This window comes from Plecotus auritus (assembly GCF_963455305.1).
Source record: "Plecotus auritus genome assembly, chromosome: 9".
In the NCBI taxonomy this organism is placed as follows: Eukaryota; Metazoa; Chordata; class Mammalia; order Chiroptera; family Vespertilionidae; genus Plecotus; species Plecotus auritus.
In genome coordinates this window covers 18,387,265-18,403,447 of record NC_137783.1, presented here as the reverse complement: position 1 = coordinate 18,403,447, position 16,183 = coordinate 18,387,265, and the positions used below count along the sequence as shown (strand labels likewise).

Below are 16,183 nucleotides of genomic sequence, written 5' to 3'. Positions count from 1 at the left end.
TTTCCAGGCATTGGCAAATGTGTATGGAAGGCAAAACTGACCTGATTAAGAACCACTGCTCTAGGCCAATGGTTTGTTGAGGGCCTCATAGTGCCTAAGAATGCAGGCTCTAGGGCAGCCGTGGGCAAACTACGGCCCGCGGGCCGGATCTGGCCGTTCTATCCAGTTCTCTTGTTCTCCCCTCCGCTCCTTTACTTTGAATTTATATTAGTTCACACAAACACTCCATCCATGCTTTTGTTCCGGCCCTCCGGTCCAGTTTTAAGAACCCATTGTGGCCCTCAAGTCAAAAAGTTTGCCCACCCCTGCTCTAGGGCTACATTGCCTGGGTTCAACTCCTAGCTTTGGGAAATTACGTGATCTCTGGTGGCTCTATTTCCTCATCTATAAAGTGGATGATAGAAATATCCTATATATGTTGTTGGATCAAATGGGTTAACATTTGTAAAGTGCAGAGCAATTTCTCCCCAAGTATATAGAATTAAAATGGAGAACTGATTAATCAGAATATCTGAGCATGGGCCTCAGGAACTGCATTTTAATAAGCTCTTGAGCTTCTTAAACACAGAAGTTTTGAGAGCCTCCGACTTCAGGGATGTCAAATGCTGCTCCCCTCATTTGGGTGGAGTCTCACCCATGGGCTTGTCAGGCTGGCACTTGGGCTAAAGCTGGCCAAGTTTGGCTGGGGCAACAGTGCCCTCTAGAGGACGGATGAGGCATCAGATTCAGGGACCTTTCCTCCCTCTTCCCTCCCAGCACTCACTAGACAGAGGCCCAGCTGACGGATCTATTGGAAGGACTTTATTTAAAGTACACTGGGCCCCACCAGGCAACGTGGTTTGTGCAAGGCTGTGTGAAGGACAGGCTTGGGCTAAAAGAAGGGAGGTGAACTGGTTAAGCACACTTCAGTCCGCGGGCCGCAACATCGCTTTCACACACACCTGCTGCTGTGGCCCACCTAGAAGGGCCTTTCATCGTTGGATGGCATGGGGAGAATACTGCCTGAATCTGGGATTGGGGCAGATCTTGGTGTCAAGTGAGGGTGCCGGTGAACATTGGACAGCCCCAGCTTTGTACCATCGGGACTGAAGGGCCTTTGGGCCACTGCTAGGCCAGCCCAGTCCAGAGTACGTGCTTGGCCCCACTGGACCAGAGATGAACCTGAGCCCACCAGCTCCTGGCACCTGGGTCTGGCCTCCTCCCTAACTAAACAGGTCCAAAGTCAAGAATGGCACAATATCAGTCCAGAGGGGGCCTTCTCATCTCTACAACCTAGCCCCTCAGGTCAGCTAGAATGGGAAAAGGCAACTTGGTTCATTGCGGCTTTCTCCAATCCTAAGGGAGCTAGATCCCCCAACATCCCTTCTTTGCTAGGGCCTCTGCCAAGGAGTGATTCTACCACCTGTTTCAGAAAATCCAACCAGCAACCAGCCTGTGGATTCCAGGGAAGTGAGCAAGTGGAAGAGGGAGAGAGAAAGGCTGTGGGAGTGACTTTGAGTACAGCCTCAGATCCCAAATGGCCTCAGCCTATGGATACTGTCAGTTCACCCTTAGCAGGGAGTGGCGGGGCCCTGGAGGCTATGCTAAGCTTAGATGCTGTAAACATTAGTGTGAACAGGGTGACTGGTGGGCAGGAGGCAATAAGCTCCCTCTCTCCAGTTCCCATACTGAACAAACAAATAAATAACATTGTTTGAAGATGGCATTGCCCAAGGATGGATGAAAAGTAAGTAATGGCCTGGAGCCAACAGGCTCCTTAAGCTCTCCCAAGATTCCCTGGATGGGGCTTGGGATTGGAACTTTAACTCTGCCGCCAATCAAAGGTAGCACTACTCCTGCCCTCCTCAAATGCCCAGTGTGGTCCTGGCCCCCAGGTAAAGTTAAGAGCATCCTGCCCTCTCCTTTCCAGCCTCCCAAACCCAAATTGCAATCAAAACCAGATAGAACTCAACCCCAGTTCCAGTCCTCAATCCATGATCAAGAGGCATCAAGAACAGAATGATGAACAAGGAAGGCAGCAGCTGCCTTGGGCCTCAGGGCACCCTGGGGATGGGGTGGGGGTGGGGTTTAACCAGCCTAGGATGGGCAGCAGCAAGGTCTCCCTGGGGTTAGGTCTACCTCCCTCTGTGTCCCTATAGGTAGTAAACATAGTCCCACACAGCCAGACAAAGGCCCAGTAGACGAAGGAATGGGGCCCTCTGTCAGCATTCTGTCCTGTCAGGGCCAGTTAGTGGTCAACCCCAGGCCTCAGGCCATCACCATCGTGGGTAGTTCATCGTCCTTTCTGGGCCCTGGGATCCCTGGGCCACACGCACTCGCATAGGTGCACATACTTGTACACACACACACGCGCACACACACACACACACAGGCAGTTCCTCGCAAACACTCCGACTCAAGAAAGCGAGTTTTAAAGTGGAGTTAACTTCAGAGAAAGATGAAGATGATGTCCCAGCATTAGAAGGTTTTCCTGTGGATGGATCGGGCACCGTCTTCCTCATATTCCTTCTTGGAGACCCACATCTTCTTAAAGGTGTCCAGGGAGGCGAGGATAGAGCCCCTGGAGTAGAGGGAATCCAAAGGACCACTGTAAGAAAAGAGCGTGGGTATTTGCTTCCTATTCCACTCTTATTCCCAGAACTACTTACCCAATCCATGTGGAATACAGTCTCTCCTGAGGTGCAGATATCTGCAAGAGGAGTAGAAAGAGGAATCTGAGACGTTCATCCTCTCCTCTCACTTTTCCTTCCAACTCTCTTCTTTATGGCTAATTCTCACCACCCAAGACAATGGATGCATTTCACACAACAGACCAAGTGGACCTGCTGGACCCTGTGGCCTCTCACAGCCCTAAGTACAATTCCCGAAAGGCTGGGGCTATCTGGGGGCAAGATGCCATTGCAGGAACAACACTCCCTCACTTAGAACCCCTCCTTTCTCAGGCAGGCTAGCTCCCCTCGGCAGTCACTAAGATGTTGGACTGTGTCACAGGGAGTAGCAAAAGTCAATCTCCTATCAATGTCACAGTTTCCCTGGAAGACCACACGTGGGGCCCTCAGCCTAGCACCCTGCGTCATCTGGGTATTAGAACTGTCCCCCTTTGTGAGGCTGGAGAGTGAGAACAGGTCCTCCACTCTGGCAGACCTCAGGGTCAGTGTGGAAATGGGAGCATCTGGCAGTACCTGTAGAGCCCTGGCTGCCTGAAAAGCTTGGGCAGAGCTGGAAAGGGGGGCCATACCATATGGCACTATGGACCCTTGGAAGCCCAGTTCCACCCAGCCCTAGCCTGCACCATGCTCCTACCCTGATCTTCACATCTTTTGGAGCCAGTTTCTTCACTTCACTCAGTAGCCTGTCACCAAAACCTGAATGGCAAGAAAGGAGAATCTCAAGTCAATTCTCTGGGCATCTGGGCCTAGCAGGATCTGGAAACTCTGGGGAAGGGCCCAAGAGCAAAGACCAACCTTTGAACAGGGTGGAGCCTCCTGAGAGGACAATGTTAGAGAAAAGCGTGCGCCTCAGGTCCATGTCAGACTTCTGGATTGCAAACACCAGCACCTCGTGGATGCCCTCACTCTCCTCGCCGATCAGGTCTGGCCTGAACAGAAGCTCAGGTGCCCGGAATCGGGAAGGACCAATCTGCAGGGTGGAGGGCAAGCTTTAGAGGTGGGACTGGGGCCGAGGTCTCTTTGGGAATGGGGATGGAAGAGGCCCCTGTGTCCACCTCTTAGTAACTAGGTGGCTATGAAGGCCAGGCTTAGGAAAGACCTTGGATGTCAAGGTCTCAAGGAACAAAGATAGAGTTCCTGGGAACAAATAGGGAAAAAAAGAAACGGCTCCCAGGAAACTAGAGAGAGGAAGCTCCTATGCTTAATCCTAGCTCTGGCATTATCTAGCCAAGAGACCTTTGGCATTAATACATGGACTCATTCACTCATAAAAACTTCTTCCGATCAATGGAGGTCTGGGGAGAGGCAACTCAGCCTATGCTGTGCTCAAGTAGTTAAGGACAGCACTAACCACCCTCTTCCTAATCCTATCCTGACCTAGGAAAATGCCTCTGGTGCCTCCTCCCCACACAAGAGAAGCAAAGTCCCTGGCACACATCGCTGGGCAGGAGATGGTGCTGCTCAAGAGCGCCACTGCTCCAGGCCGGGCTGAAAAAGACTGGAACCTCTGACTCGAGCCTCCCCATGAAGAGTTCTGTATGGGCCCAGAGCTTTTGGGGGCCTGAGGGCATGGGTTCGGTTGCTTACCTCAATGGTGCTGCCATCGGGTAGGTAGTACTGAGCCTTCTCCGTCTCTAGTGTCTCATCCTTCTGGGGGTTTATGGATAGGTAGCAGGCTCTCTGCAGAACCAAGCACGAGTCAGGCAGGCAGAAAACCTGGCACCTACCTGGTCAGTCCCTGAAGACTGACATGCTGCTGCAGAAATCTGCCCATTGCAGTGATTGCCCTAAAGGTCGTGAGGGCTGCTGCCCTACAGCAGGAGCAGGGAGATTTCGTTGGCATCCACTAGATGGCATTTAGGATAGGAGTTCCTACCTATTCCACCTTCCTGATGGGCAAGTGTGGAAACGTGGTTCCCTGGATCTGAGTCTGAGAACACAGCCTAATCTTAGTCCAGACTCAGGCATCTTTCTTCTACTGCTCATATGGTTCTGGGTCCCACTACCCAGCTCAGAGGTTACCCTACAGCCCCAGGTGCAGGAGGACTCAGTTTACTTAAAAAGATAAATGTATTCTGAATTCCTCAAGGATGGAAAGAACATGTAATTTGTACATAAGGTCTGAAAAACATAATGATCACCAGTGTACCCATCACCCAGCTTAAGAAATAAAAGCAGCTCCCTTTCCCCTACAAAATGGTAGCTCTTTGGGAAGGTGAGTGTGTCAGGAGATCTCACAGCTGTCAGGAGGCCTGACCCAGACCCCTAGGACAGGAGCTTCACCTCTTTACTCCAGGTCCTGGAGGTCCTGGATGCTCCGTTCCCATTCCCTAGCCCCGTGGTTGGCAAACTGCGGCTCGCAAGCCACATGCGGCTCTTTGGCCCCTTGAGTGTGGCTCTTCCACAAAATACCACGGCCTGGGCGAGTCTATTTTGAAGAAGTGGCGTTAGAAGAAGTTTAAGTTTAAAAAATTTGGCTCTCAAAAGAAATTTCAATCGTTGTACTGTTGATATTTGGCTCTGTTGACTAACGAGTTTGCCGACCACTGTCCTAGCCCATCCCAGGGCCCACGGGGCAGCACTCACTTCTTTTATGGCCTTGACAATCTCAAACTCTGAGGATGAGTGGAAATCATAGCCCTCCTTACGCAGGTAGAGGCGAAGGAAGCGAGAGACGTCTCGGCCAGCGATGTCGATGCGCATGATTGAGTGAGGCATGGCAAAGCCCTCATAAATGGGCACAGCGTGGGTGACACCATCCCCAGAATCCAGCACCACTCCTGTGGTCCTGCCTGTGGCATAACTGAAGCAAAGAGGGCAAACCATCACTAACCCCTGCCTCCTCACTCTGGGCAAACACTTCTTTTAAAGTTCAATGTCAGCTGAACTAAAGCTAGGGCCTGCCTTTCTCCAGGGCCCTGAAACTGGACGGAGTACTAAGGATGCCTGAGCACTGAAGCAAGCCTTGGAAGACCTGAATGAGAGGAGCTGAGCCTCTCTAAGCTCCCTGCCCACGCCCAGAAGAGTAGGCCTTCCAATCTCAAGAGATGCCTGGCCTTCAACTGGTTCATGGACCCAGCTTGAGGGGCAGATTTTACTCTCTAGACAAGAGGAAAAAACTCAAATGCCTACAAGGGCTAGGCAGGGCAAGTAAATGAGTAAAGGAAAATAAGAATATTTTCACTTCCACAAAAACTAGCTTTTCTCCCACATGATTCTGTAGGTCTGTCCTTAGTTTTTTCTCTTTTGGTAGAGACAAGGAGAAAGACATATACTTCTGTGGTATGGGGGAGGGGTAACCTCACAAAGTTTGGTAATTAGCAGTTGACACTCTGCCTTCGTGTTGGGAAGACAAGGAATGGAGTGAACTGTGGTGAAGTCAAGATAGCAAACTCTAAAATGGAAGCCTATTTTAGCTGTATTTTGCCCTATAGGAATGCCAAAGGAACTGCTTTCCCCTCAGGGACCAGGCTCCCCAGCCAGGCTGCTACTCACAGGCTGAGCACAGCTTGCATGGAGATGAAAAGGGCTGGCACATTGAAGGTCTCAAAGAAAACTTCAGCAGCTCGTTCTCGGTTTTTCCGTGGGTTTAAAGGCGCCTCTGTCAGGAGCACAGGATGCTGGTGAAAAATGCCCAGACAGCAATCAGGGTGAGGCCAGATGCCCACCCCTCATTAGTGCTGGAGGAGAAGCCCGTGTGTGGCTGGCCAGGGGACCTTCATTGGTCTCTGTCCAAAAAAAGACAAGCTGGGCCTATCACTTACCCCTGCCCAAGTCAGATCCTCAACTTTCCAAAACCATGCCCCCTTTAAAGTCTCATTCTGACCTCACCTCTACCCCTTTACTCCTCTTCTGTTCTTCCATGATTCTTACATTCCTATTTCTACTATATATCTCCAGTTGTCAAGAAGATTTTGCTAATAAGTTATTGGAATTATTATGGTAAAAATAGTTTAAATTTTTTTCAAAATAGAAAGTTAAATTTTAATATTGAATATACTTGTAAAAATCAGAACATCTCTCTCCCCTGGAAATTCTGGTCCACCTAGTCTGCACAGTCCTCGGTGTTTCTGAGTGGAGAGTTACTCCTTAGAAGTTAGAGTATACACTCTGAAATCTGAAAGATGTGGGTTTGAATCCCAGCTTTACTTTATTTATTGTGTGATGTTGGAAACATAACTTGGCTTTTCTGAACTTGTCCCCGTTTGTAAACTAGAGAGAATACTACCTACATCTCATAGGAATGGTATGAAGATTAAATGCAAACATGTCTAAAAAGCACAAGGTCTGATGCCTGGTACATAGTTAAGACTCAAATACTCTTGGCAGCTATTGTCGTCTTCCTCATCTCTGGGGTAGGGGTTCTGACCAGCTCTGCACTCCCTGCAGGGCTGCCCCATACACAGAACCCTCACCTCCTCTGAGAAAGTTTGCAGCTGGTCCTTAGAATAGACATATTGCCAGATGCGCTCCATGTCGTTCCAGTCCTTGACAATGCCATGTTCCATGGGGTACCGGATGGACAGCAGCCCTCGGTGCTCCTGGGGACAGAGAGCAGGACTTACAGCAGCAGCCAGTCTCTCAGCTGAGCTGGTCAGTGAACCCTGCTCTTTAGGGACTGGGAATTCCCACCCCACAGTCCTCACCTAGGGCTAAGGGCAGGTACCCATTCATTCTCCAAATCTCCAACTGTACAGCTGCAGAATGCTCTCACTGCCCAATCAGCAGGCAGAGTAGAGGGCTTCTGCATTTCCATGGACCCTTGGGTGTCCTCAGGGCAAGTGACAGGAGACACCCTCTTCATTGCCTGATCCCAGGACATAATCTCCTGGCCCCCCCCCCGCCCTTCGCCTCTGGGCCTCAGCACTTGGAGCCAAGGCTAGCAACTATGATTCTGTTGTTCTGCTTCTAGAGGCTGCCTGAGGGCTCTGCCAAACTGTTAATTAACTCATCCCCAGAGTGCCCCAGCCAGGATCTACCCCAATCCCTTTTGCCAAAAAATAACCACACCAGTCATTTTGATCATTGGCAAGGTAGTGACAGAATACAAAAGGAAGGCAGAAGCTCTGTTTCCTAGACTGCTCTCTGTTTCACAAATTAGGGTTTTCTTTCCAAAACCAGAAGCTGCTCCTGGGAGAAAGAAATGGATGAGGCCTAGGATAAGAGAACTGAAGGAGAGATTTTAAGAAGAAATCGCTCCTTTTACTCATCGCTATGTCCCTCTGCTGGGACACTGTCCATGTGGGGACTAAAGAAGGTCCTCTGTTAGCTTGAGGGGTGGGAATTACCTCAGCTTTGGGGCCAATGAAGATGTCACCTTCGAGGGCTCCTGCCATGACACGAACATGCTTGGGTCTGCCCACACTACAAAATAAAGTGGGGAGGACCATCACTTTTCATTTCACAACACATGACAGAACACAGGAAGGATGTATAGAGGCACATACTTAGGAACAAATATACTCAATGCTACTGTGATTATCTTTAAGGAGGGAAGTTACCGTTGATTTTGATTTTCTTATTTCTCCTTTTCTGCATTTCCCATAATTTTTACAATGAACATGTATTAAGTTATTTGTGTATTATTTTTATATTATAAGTTATTAAAACAAATTTAGAGGATTCTATACCTATAGTTCTTCTCCTTCCCCAATATATGTGCAGACCAAGAGAGACAAGAAAACAATTTCTAAATGAATGGTTAACTCAAAGATTTTAGTCTCCTTAGCCCTCTGCCCAGGCCTTCTACTAAGTAAAACTATGCTGTTATAACTATGACAGATGGCCTTCTTTCTTTTCTTTTTTTTTTTAATCCTTACCTAAGGATATGTTTTTTTTTTATTGATTTTTAGAGAAAAAGGGAGGGAGAGAGAGAAACATCGATGTCAGAGAGAGACATTGATTAGCTGTCTCTAGTACACGCACTGACAAGGGATCAAACCCGCGACCTTTTGATGTATGGGTCGACACTCCAACCAGCTGAGCCACCCAGCTAGGGCAGATGGCTTTTTCCTTTTTCTCCCGCTTTAAGCCCTTCCCCAGGTGCCCATGCCCTTCTCTGGCCTGCAGTTTCTCTGCCTTAGAAGGAAAGTCCTGATAACTCATTCTCACTAAGGCTGGAGGTATGGCTTCATAGCTAACCCCATCCTGGGTGACAGGAGAATTTTAGAAAGATGGCTCCATGAAGAGGCAGTCACCCAAAGCAATGAGTTACTAATGAGAACATTTTTGGCATCAGATAAAATCTGCCAGTGCCTCTCAAATTGTACTATGTAGGCTGTTTCCTTAGCTTCCTCCAAAAGCCAGCTCCTGTCCTTTACTTGTTGTTTTGAGTACCAAGGCTGTCCTGTTGTGGTGACCCCCAACCATAAAATTATTTTCGTTGCTACTTCATAACTGTAATTTTGCTACTGTTATGAATAGTAATGTAAATATCTGTGTTTTCTGATGGTCTTAGGTGACCCTGCTAGTGGTTCTCTACCTGTGGGTCGCGACCCACAGGTTGAGAACCGCTGCTGTAGAGCCTAAGACCATCAGAAAACACAGATATTTACTTTACAATTCATCACCACAACATGAGGAACTGTATTAAAGGGTCGCGGCATTAGAAAGGTTGAGAGCCACTGCTCTACAGGATGGAAGGCTGAGCCTGTAACAAAGCTGACAACCTTCTCTATCTTCTAAGTTACAGAATGACTTACTAGTTTGGAAAACAGTATTTGGGGATCTGATCACCAGCAAAACCAGCTTTAATCACACCGGATCCCTGAGGAGAAAGGAGAAAGAAAAGTCAGAAGTATCACAAAAACAAGAGATTTATATCATACAACATGTATATGGTTCTATTTTTATTTTAAAAAGTGAGGGACCTTAGAGTTGTATATGATATATCTATTTATATAAGCATTTGTACAGTGAATGCATGCCAAAGGGAAGGAAGTGGGACTGGAGAGGGTGAGAACTTTCACTGTATACTCAGAGTATCAATTGATTTTTCTGTATTCTTTGACTTTTCTACACTGAACATGTTTTACTTTTGGCATTAAAAATAATGTTAATAACTTTCTGGTGGCTGAGAAGCTGGGAGATCCCGGTGGGCTGAGAACGCCAGATCTCACTGTCCTCCCGGGCTTCAACCTTCCCCTAAAGGTCCCAATAATATGGTTTGATCCCCCCCAAAAAATATTCCCCCCCCCAAATATTAATAACAGGGAGAGAAAGAGAAAACCTGAGGAGAGAAGAGGAAAGTAGCTAGAAGCACCAAAGCAGCCAAGTTCAGGAACACAACCAAGGTGGGAAGAGTGTGTGACTCAGTCATACACCACCAGATGTTGGAACTCTCCCTGCCCCCAGGTGTATGTGACAGACACCACCATGAGCACTGCCACGGAACACACACTGTCCGCTTCTTACTGGAGGGGCAGACACTCTGCTTTGTAGGGGGTTTGTGGTTATTGTTGTGTTTTGTTTTTTTACTCTGCTTTGTTTTACTCACTCATAGGTCTCCTGATGATAAGGAGGCCTAAAGCATTGTCTGAGAAGAGAAGAGACCCGACGTTACAATCCTGCTGCTCCAATCCTTGGTACGTTGGCCCAGAAAAGAACCCGACTTCTCCCACCAGCATCTCTGATACCACCCTGAGCCCAACCAAAATAAACACTGATTCTATTCACACAGATACTAACTCCACGCAGGGCAGTTGTCGAGGCTTGATATTGCTTGCAGATACAACCTGTTCTCTTCCTTCTCAGCTCTTCTATCACCACAGCTGATACCCTTGTCCTTCCAGCCCAACACAGTTTGCAGCTAATTGGGGGCAAACCTTTTCCTGCTGCCTGTCAGCAGGGGCTACTAATCCTGGGATGGAGTGTGATATTTCCAGAACCCACACAGCAAGCAGTAAACATATCAGGAGACACTAAATAGCCAAGGTTGTCTGCGCCAAAGGATTTCCAGCAACATCCCTAGTTTCCTCCCTGTCTCTTATTTCTGCTCTTCCATGAGGGAAGGGGTTGAGATGGGCCATCCTGGTGCCTGACTCTGGCAACACAGTGAGCAAGTAAGAAGTGGCTGAAGGACAGGGAAAGCAGTAAGTTGAGCAGAGGAAGCCAGTTCTCTAAGACAGCAAGAACCTCTGCCGATAGGAAAGAGAGAAAACGGGAGATAAATGCAAACTCATCGGCCTGGGCAGAATAGCAAGAAGCCTGGAAGAGTTGCAGCTGTACACTGAGCTGAAGGCTGGGAAGAAGGAAGAACTCTCCTACTGCAAACACAGGGCTCTGGGACAGCAGCATGGATAGTGAGAACAGTGCTGTGCAAGAGAACTCCAGGAGCGTGTTCGTTCAAGCTTCCTATAATTGCTCACTGCCTTCATCTGGGTGTGGTGATGCCAACAGACTCATTGGATCTCCTGGCACAGGTTGAAAAAAGAAGAGTGAAGATGAGACATGTACTTCAGAGTCTAAATATTTTCCTGGATATTTGATTTTGTGTTTACTAGCAAAAGGACTAGAGTCTAAGTGACAAGGCAGAGTAAGATGATAGGTTCATTTCTTCCTCTCTGTCCTTCCTAGCAAGACTATAACAGGCCCAGTTCAAATATCCCTGCCTTCCTCCTGAAGAACAGTCCCTAGGTGGGATTAATTATCCTTATCCTATTATCTCACAATATCACCATTACCTATACCACTGGGTAGATGTGTTTCATTCTGCTCTCATATTTGACTTTATGGTTTCCATTTTTGTCTCTTTTCAGCCTAAGTTCCTCAAGGTCAGAGACTTTATATATCAGCAGTAGCTGGCATTTGCAGGGTACTCAAATAGATGCTGGTTGACTAAAATGAAAATCAAGCTCAAATGGATTGGCAGATGATGTCTAATATATGGAACCTGAATGAGCAGCGGGAATGCCAGAAGCCCCAGGCAAAGGTGGTGCGGGAAAGACCAAGGCAGTGTTGGGAATGATGCACAAGACCCAGGAACCAGACCCAGCTTGTTCCTGCAAGCCCCACGAGCTGGCCTGCCAGGCCAGCAGTTGGGTGAAGAATGGGGGCGCTGAGGGAGATGGTTTCCTCCTTCTGTGTGGCCAGAGTTAGGCACCAGGATGTCTCATTTCTCTATTCTGCTCAAGCCATAACATGAGATCATATAAGAAGGTAATCAATTTCTTTAACAGTATTTATATCTAGGAACTGTGTACTTGGCAAATGGGCTGCCACTCTATTATTCACTGTGGCAAAACCAAGTAAACGAATGCCTTGTAGAGGCTTCTTGAAAAAGTAGTCTCATTAAATATTGGATTTCTGAGGACTCAAATCTGCTGCCAGCCACTGCTGACCATTCATTCTCCTTCTGCTGCAGGCAAACAAATAGCAAATCCCTTAGCAAGGCTCTCACAGTACCTGCTGGCTACCTTATGGCTTGGGTGACCTTTATTCTAAGCTCTCCTGATTATTCTAGACATGCTGAAAAGAAAACTAATTGTCTCCCATTTTACAAGTGGAAAAAGGATGCTAAGAGATAGAGCCTCAGATTCTAGGGTATTGGTGGCCCATTTTGGGCCCACAGACATATTATGTTTGGCCCACAAAGTACTTTTTTTAAAAAACAACTTTATTGAGATAAAATTCAATTTGCCCATTTAAGGTGTATAAGTCAGTGGTTCTTAGTATATTCACAGAGTTATGCAATCATCACCACAATCTAATTTTAGAACTTTTTCATCATCCCCCAAAGAAACTCTGTATCCATTAGCAGTCACTCTCCATCCTATCCCTCTTCTCCCACTCCTAGTCCTGGGCAACCACTAATCTACTTTCTGTATCTATAGACCACAAACTACCTTTACATTAACTTCTGACAGTTAAAAACTGGAGACTCATATGACATTTAAAATTTCCAATTTCTCTTGAAAAATCAGATCTGGCAACACTGGGTCTGCATTCCTGCAAATATGGCAAATGTCAACATTTATTAAATATGGTAGACACATGCTATGTAGGTGCTCATTATATACTCTGAATTTTTCTTTAGGTTTAATGTCTTTCATTTTTTTTTAAAAGGGGGCTGAAGCAGCATAACATTCCCCAACACAGTGAAACTCTTATTGATACTGTTCCTGCATTTAGGCTCCTATAGCCACAAAGACAGTGTTTTTTTAAAAAAAATATTTTTTATTGATTTGAGAGAGAGGAAGGGAGAGGGAGAGAGAGAAACATCAATGATGAGAGAGAATCATCGAGTCACACCATTGAGCCTGCAACCCAAGCATGAGCTCTGACTGGGACCCCCCCCAATTCTCCCAAAATGGTGGTGACTCACTGAACTCAACCTCCTGCTTTTCAAGTCAGAAGCCATACTCCTAGAGAGAAGGAAAGCTAACAACAAAAACACCTTTCCTTGAAAAAAGTGAGAAACTTGTAACCCGATCTCAATTTGAGTCTCAGCTCCTCAACTCACCAACCTGGTGGTCTGAATACTGTTATTTAACCTCTCCAGGCCTCACTTTCCTGCATCATCTGGGGATAGTCATTCTCATCTGCCTACCAGATCTGAAGCTTAAATGAGATGATGCAAATGAAAGGACCTTCTAACTTGCCTAAAATCCCAAGGGCTGAGTCAACGGAGCCAATCTGACAGTGGGTTTAGAACAGAGGGAACTGGCAGTTTTGCCTCAAGGGACTTGGAAGGGGCACAGAAAAGGTCAACCAATCTCGGTGGGACTAAACCTACAACTGAAAGACAGAAATGCAGTAGTTTTACAATTGTCCCCCTCTGCTCACAATAAGAGCTTTATTTAGATTCCACTTGTCACTATTTATGCCTTTTCGTGGTGTTCTGGCAAGAGGAATAACGAATAAAGCACTGGATTTAGGGCACCTCTATTGTGCGACCTTGGGCTCACTTTAATTCTTCGCGCTTCAATTTTCTCATTTATAAAATGAGAATCAAACTTCCTGCCTTAACCATTTACCCAGTTTTTGTGAGGATCCAATTCGAACGTATGTGAAACTCCTCCGTAAGCTCCAGAGAGCCTGGCAAATATTTTCACCAGCAACTAGGCGTCCCTGCTTGCTTGGTTACTCTTTTAGCCTCGACCATTATTAACGTTGTGATTTATAATCACAGAAATAAATGAAATCCTATGGTCATTTCTAGCACCAGATTCTCGGACCCCACCCAAATGCACAGCCTAGCCGCCCGGCTCCGGACAGAAGGAAACAGCCCTTCTCCACCCGCGGGCGGGCCCAAGTCCATCAGACCCCACCACTGAAAGTTCCGGAAGCCAATCCCAACAGCTCTCTTGCAACGCCCCGCCCCTTAAAGCTGAGAAACATTATGGCGGCCCGGAAGAACTGCAAGGGCGTGAGCCAATCACTGCAGAGGGCAGCCCTCATCCGGCAAGGCTCAGAGGCGGGGTCATCAGTCAAGATCGACAACCAAAGCAGCCAATAGAGTTATCGAAAACTGGGAAGGGGCAGGTACCGGAGCTCACAGAGCGGTTAAGGCCCCTGGAGCCCCGGGCCCAAGGACCCCGCTCGGACTACAAGTCTTTACATTATTCACCCTAAATCTCTCCAACCCATGGTTGCCGACCGGCCCCCCTGCCTGCGGACTATGGGTGGGGGTAGGACGGAGGCAGCGGTGATTGTACCCGCCTGACAGGCCTGGCCAGTGACAAAGAGCTGGCGGCATCGGGAAGCGATCCCTTCGGGGAGGACAGCGTAAGTCCCTTTAGAGATAGGAAAGACGCAACTCACGTTGTCGATCACAACAGGCTGGTTGGCGATAACATCGTAGGACTCCATGGCAGAGGAATCTCTCCCTCCGAGGAAGGAACTGCCTGCCCGGTCCGCTGATAGTGCCACTGACACGCATGCGCAGACTAGCCGCCGGTGCAGGGCGAAGAGGGAGCGGCCCAGTCTTGCCTCCAAAGAACTACAACCCCCAGCATGCCTTGCATCTGAGGTTAGAGGGCCAGGCAGTTTCGGAGCCACACCTAGTTTTAAGAGATGGAGTGACACAGTACCCTGGGTTTTGTAGTCTCCATGGGTAAGTAGAAGGGAAGCAGATTTTTTTCATTTTTATTGAATTTATTAGAGTGACAAAAATTACACAAGTTTCAGGTGCACAATTCTACAACATGTCATCTGTACACTGTGTGTTCACCACCCCAAGTCAAGTCTTGTGCATCACCATTTATTCCCCCCTATACCCTCTTCCACCCCGCCTCCCCCAGCAATCATCACACTGTTATCTGTGTCCATGAGTTTTTTTCTTTTTTGCTCAATCCCTCCACACACACCGCCCCTCTCCCCAGCTGTCAGCCTGCTACCTATGAGTCTCTGTTTTACTTGTTAGTTCATTTTGTTCATTAGATTCCACATATCCTATGTAATAAAAGGCTAATATGCAAATTGTCCCATGGGGAGTTCCACCAAACAGGAGTTTGACCGCTCGCTATGACGTGCGCTGACCACCAGGGGGCAGCGCAGAACGAAGGAAGGCCCCAATCGGCTCTGATCCCGGCCAGGCCTACGGACCCTACCCAGGCACAAATTTCATGCACCGGGCCTCTAATGAGTAAAATAATATGGCACTTGTCTTTCCCTGACTGGCTTATTTCACTTAGGACACTCCAGTTCATCTATGCTGTCACAAACGGTAAGATTTCCTTCTTTTTTACTGTCCAGTAGTATTCCATTGTGTAGATGTACCACAGCTTTTTTTTTTTTTTAGTGCAGCCAAGGTGGAGATTTATTGAAGAACAAGTACAGACTCCCACGTGGGGAGGGGGAAAAGGGTCCCATTGAGTTCTTTTTCCCTATGTGTACCACAGCTTTTTAATCCACTCATCTACTGATGGACACTTGGGCTACTTCCAAATCTTGGCTATTGTAAATAATGCTGCAATGAACATAGGGGTGCACATATTTTTTCAAATTAGTGTTTTGGGTTTCTTCAGGTAAATTCCCAGAAATAGAATTGCTGGGCCATAAGGCAATTCCATTAAAATTTTTTTTAATTGATTTCAGAGAGGAAGGGAGAGGGAGAGAGAGATAGAAACATCAATGATGAGAGAGAATCATTGGTCGGCTGCCTCCTGTACGCCCCCTACTGGGGATCGAGTCCGAAACCTGGGCATGTGCGCTTGACTGGAATTGAACCTGAGACCCTTCAGTCAGCAGGCTGACGCTCTATCCACTGAGCCAAACCAGGTAGGGCTGATTATCATGTTTTTATTTGTTGATTTATTGATGATAGCCATTCCATAAGACATTAATAAATATCTATCACCATCAATACTCTAATAAAAAATTTAATACACATGGGGAAGGACATATTCCCAGAACAAAGGAAAATAATTTAAATTGCATACAAGTTGCCTTTTAGAAAACAAGTACTTTTTTTTTTTTTTTGCTTTTTGTATATTTTCCTGGATAGGAGTAAACTTTCCAGCAGGCTAACATTCATTTGTCTGAAGACTAGAACTTGGAACTACTGGTATATAATT

General features: G+C 47.2%; 1 protein-coding gene across 1 annotated transcript; it reads right to left on the bottom strand.

The window, feature by feature from the left end:
- Positions 1-779: 779 nt before the first annotated feature.
- Positions 780-14,557, bottom strand: ACTR1A (actin related protein 1A). Its single transcript, XM_080641079.1, has 11 exons — positions 14,430-14,557; positions 9,371-9,435; positions 7,958-8,033; positions 7,085-7,210; positions 6,165-6,289; positions 5,256-5,472; positions 4,257-4,349; positions 3,465-3,639; positions 3,304-3,365; positions 2,649-2,689; positions 780-2,560 (listed from the first exon to the last, which is right to left on the bottom strand). The coding sequence occupies exons 1-11, from the start codon at positions 14,475-14,477 to the stop codon at positions 2,458-2,460; spliced, it is 1,131 nt and encodes a 376-aa protein (XP_080497205.1). The 5' UTR covers positions 14,478-14,557; the 3' UTR covers positions 780-2,457.
- Positions 14,558-16,183: the final 1,626 nt, after the last annotated feature.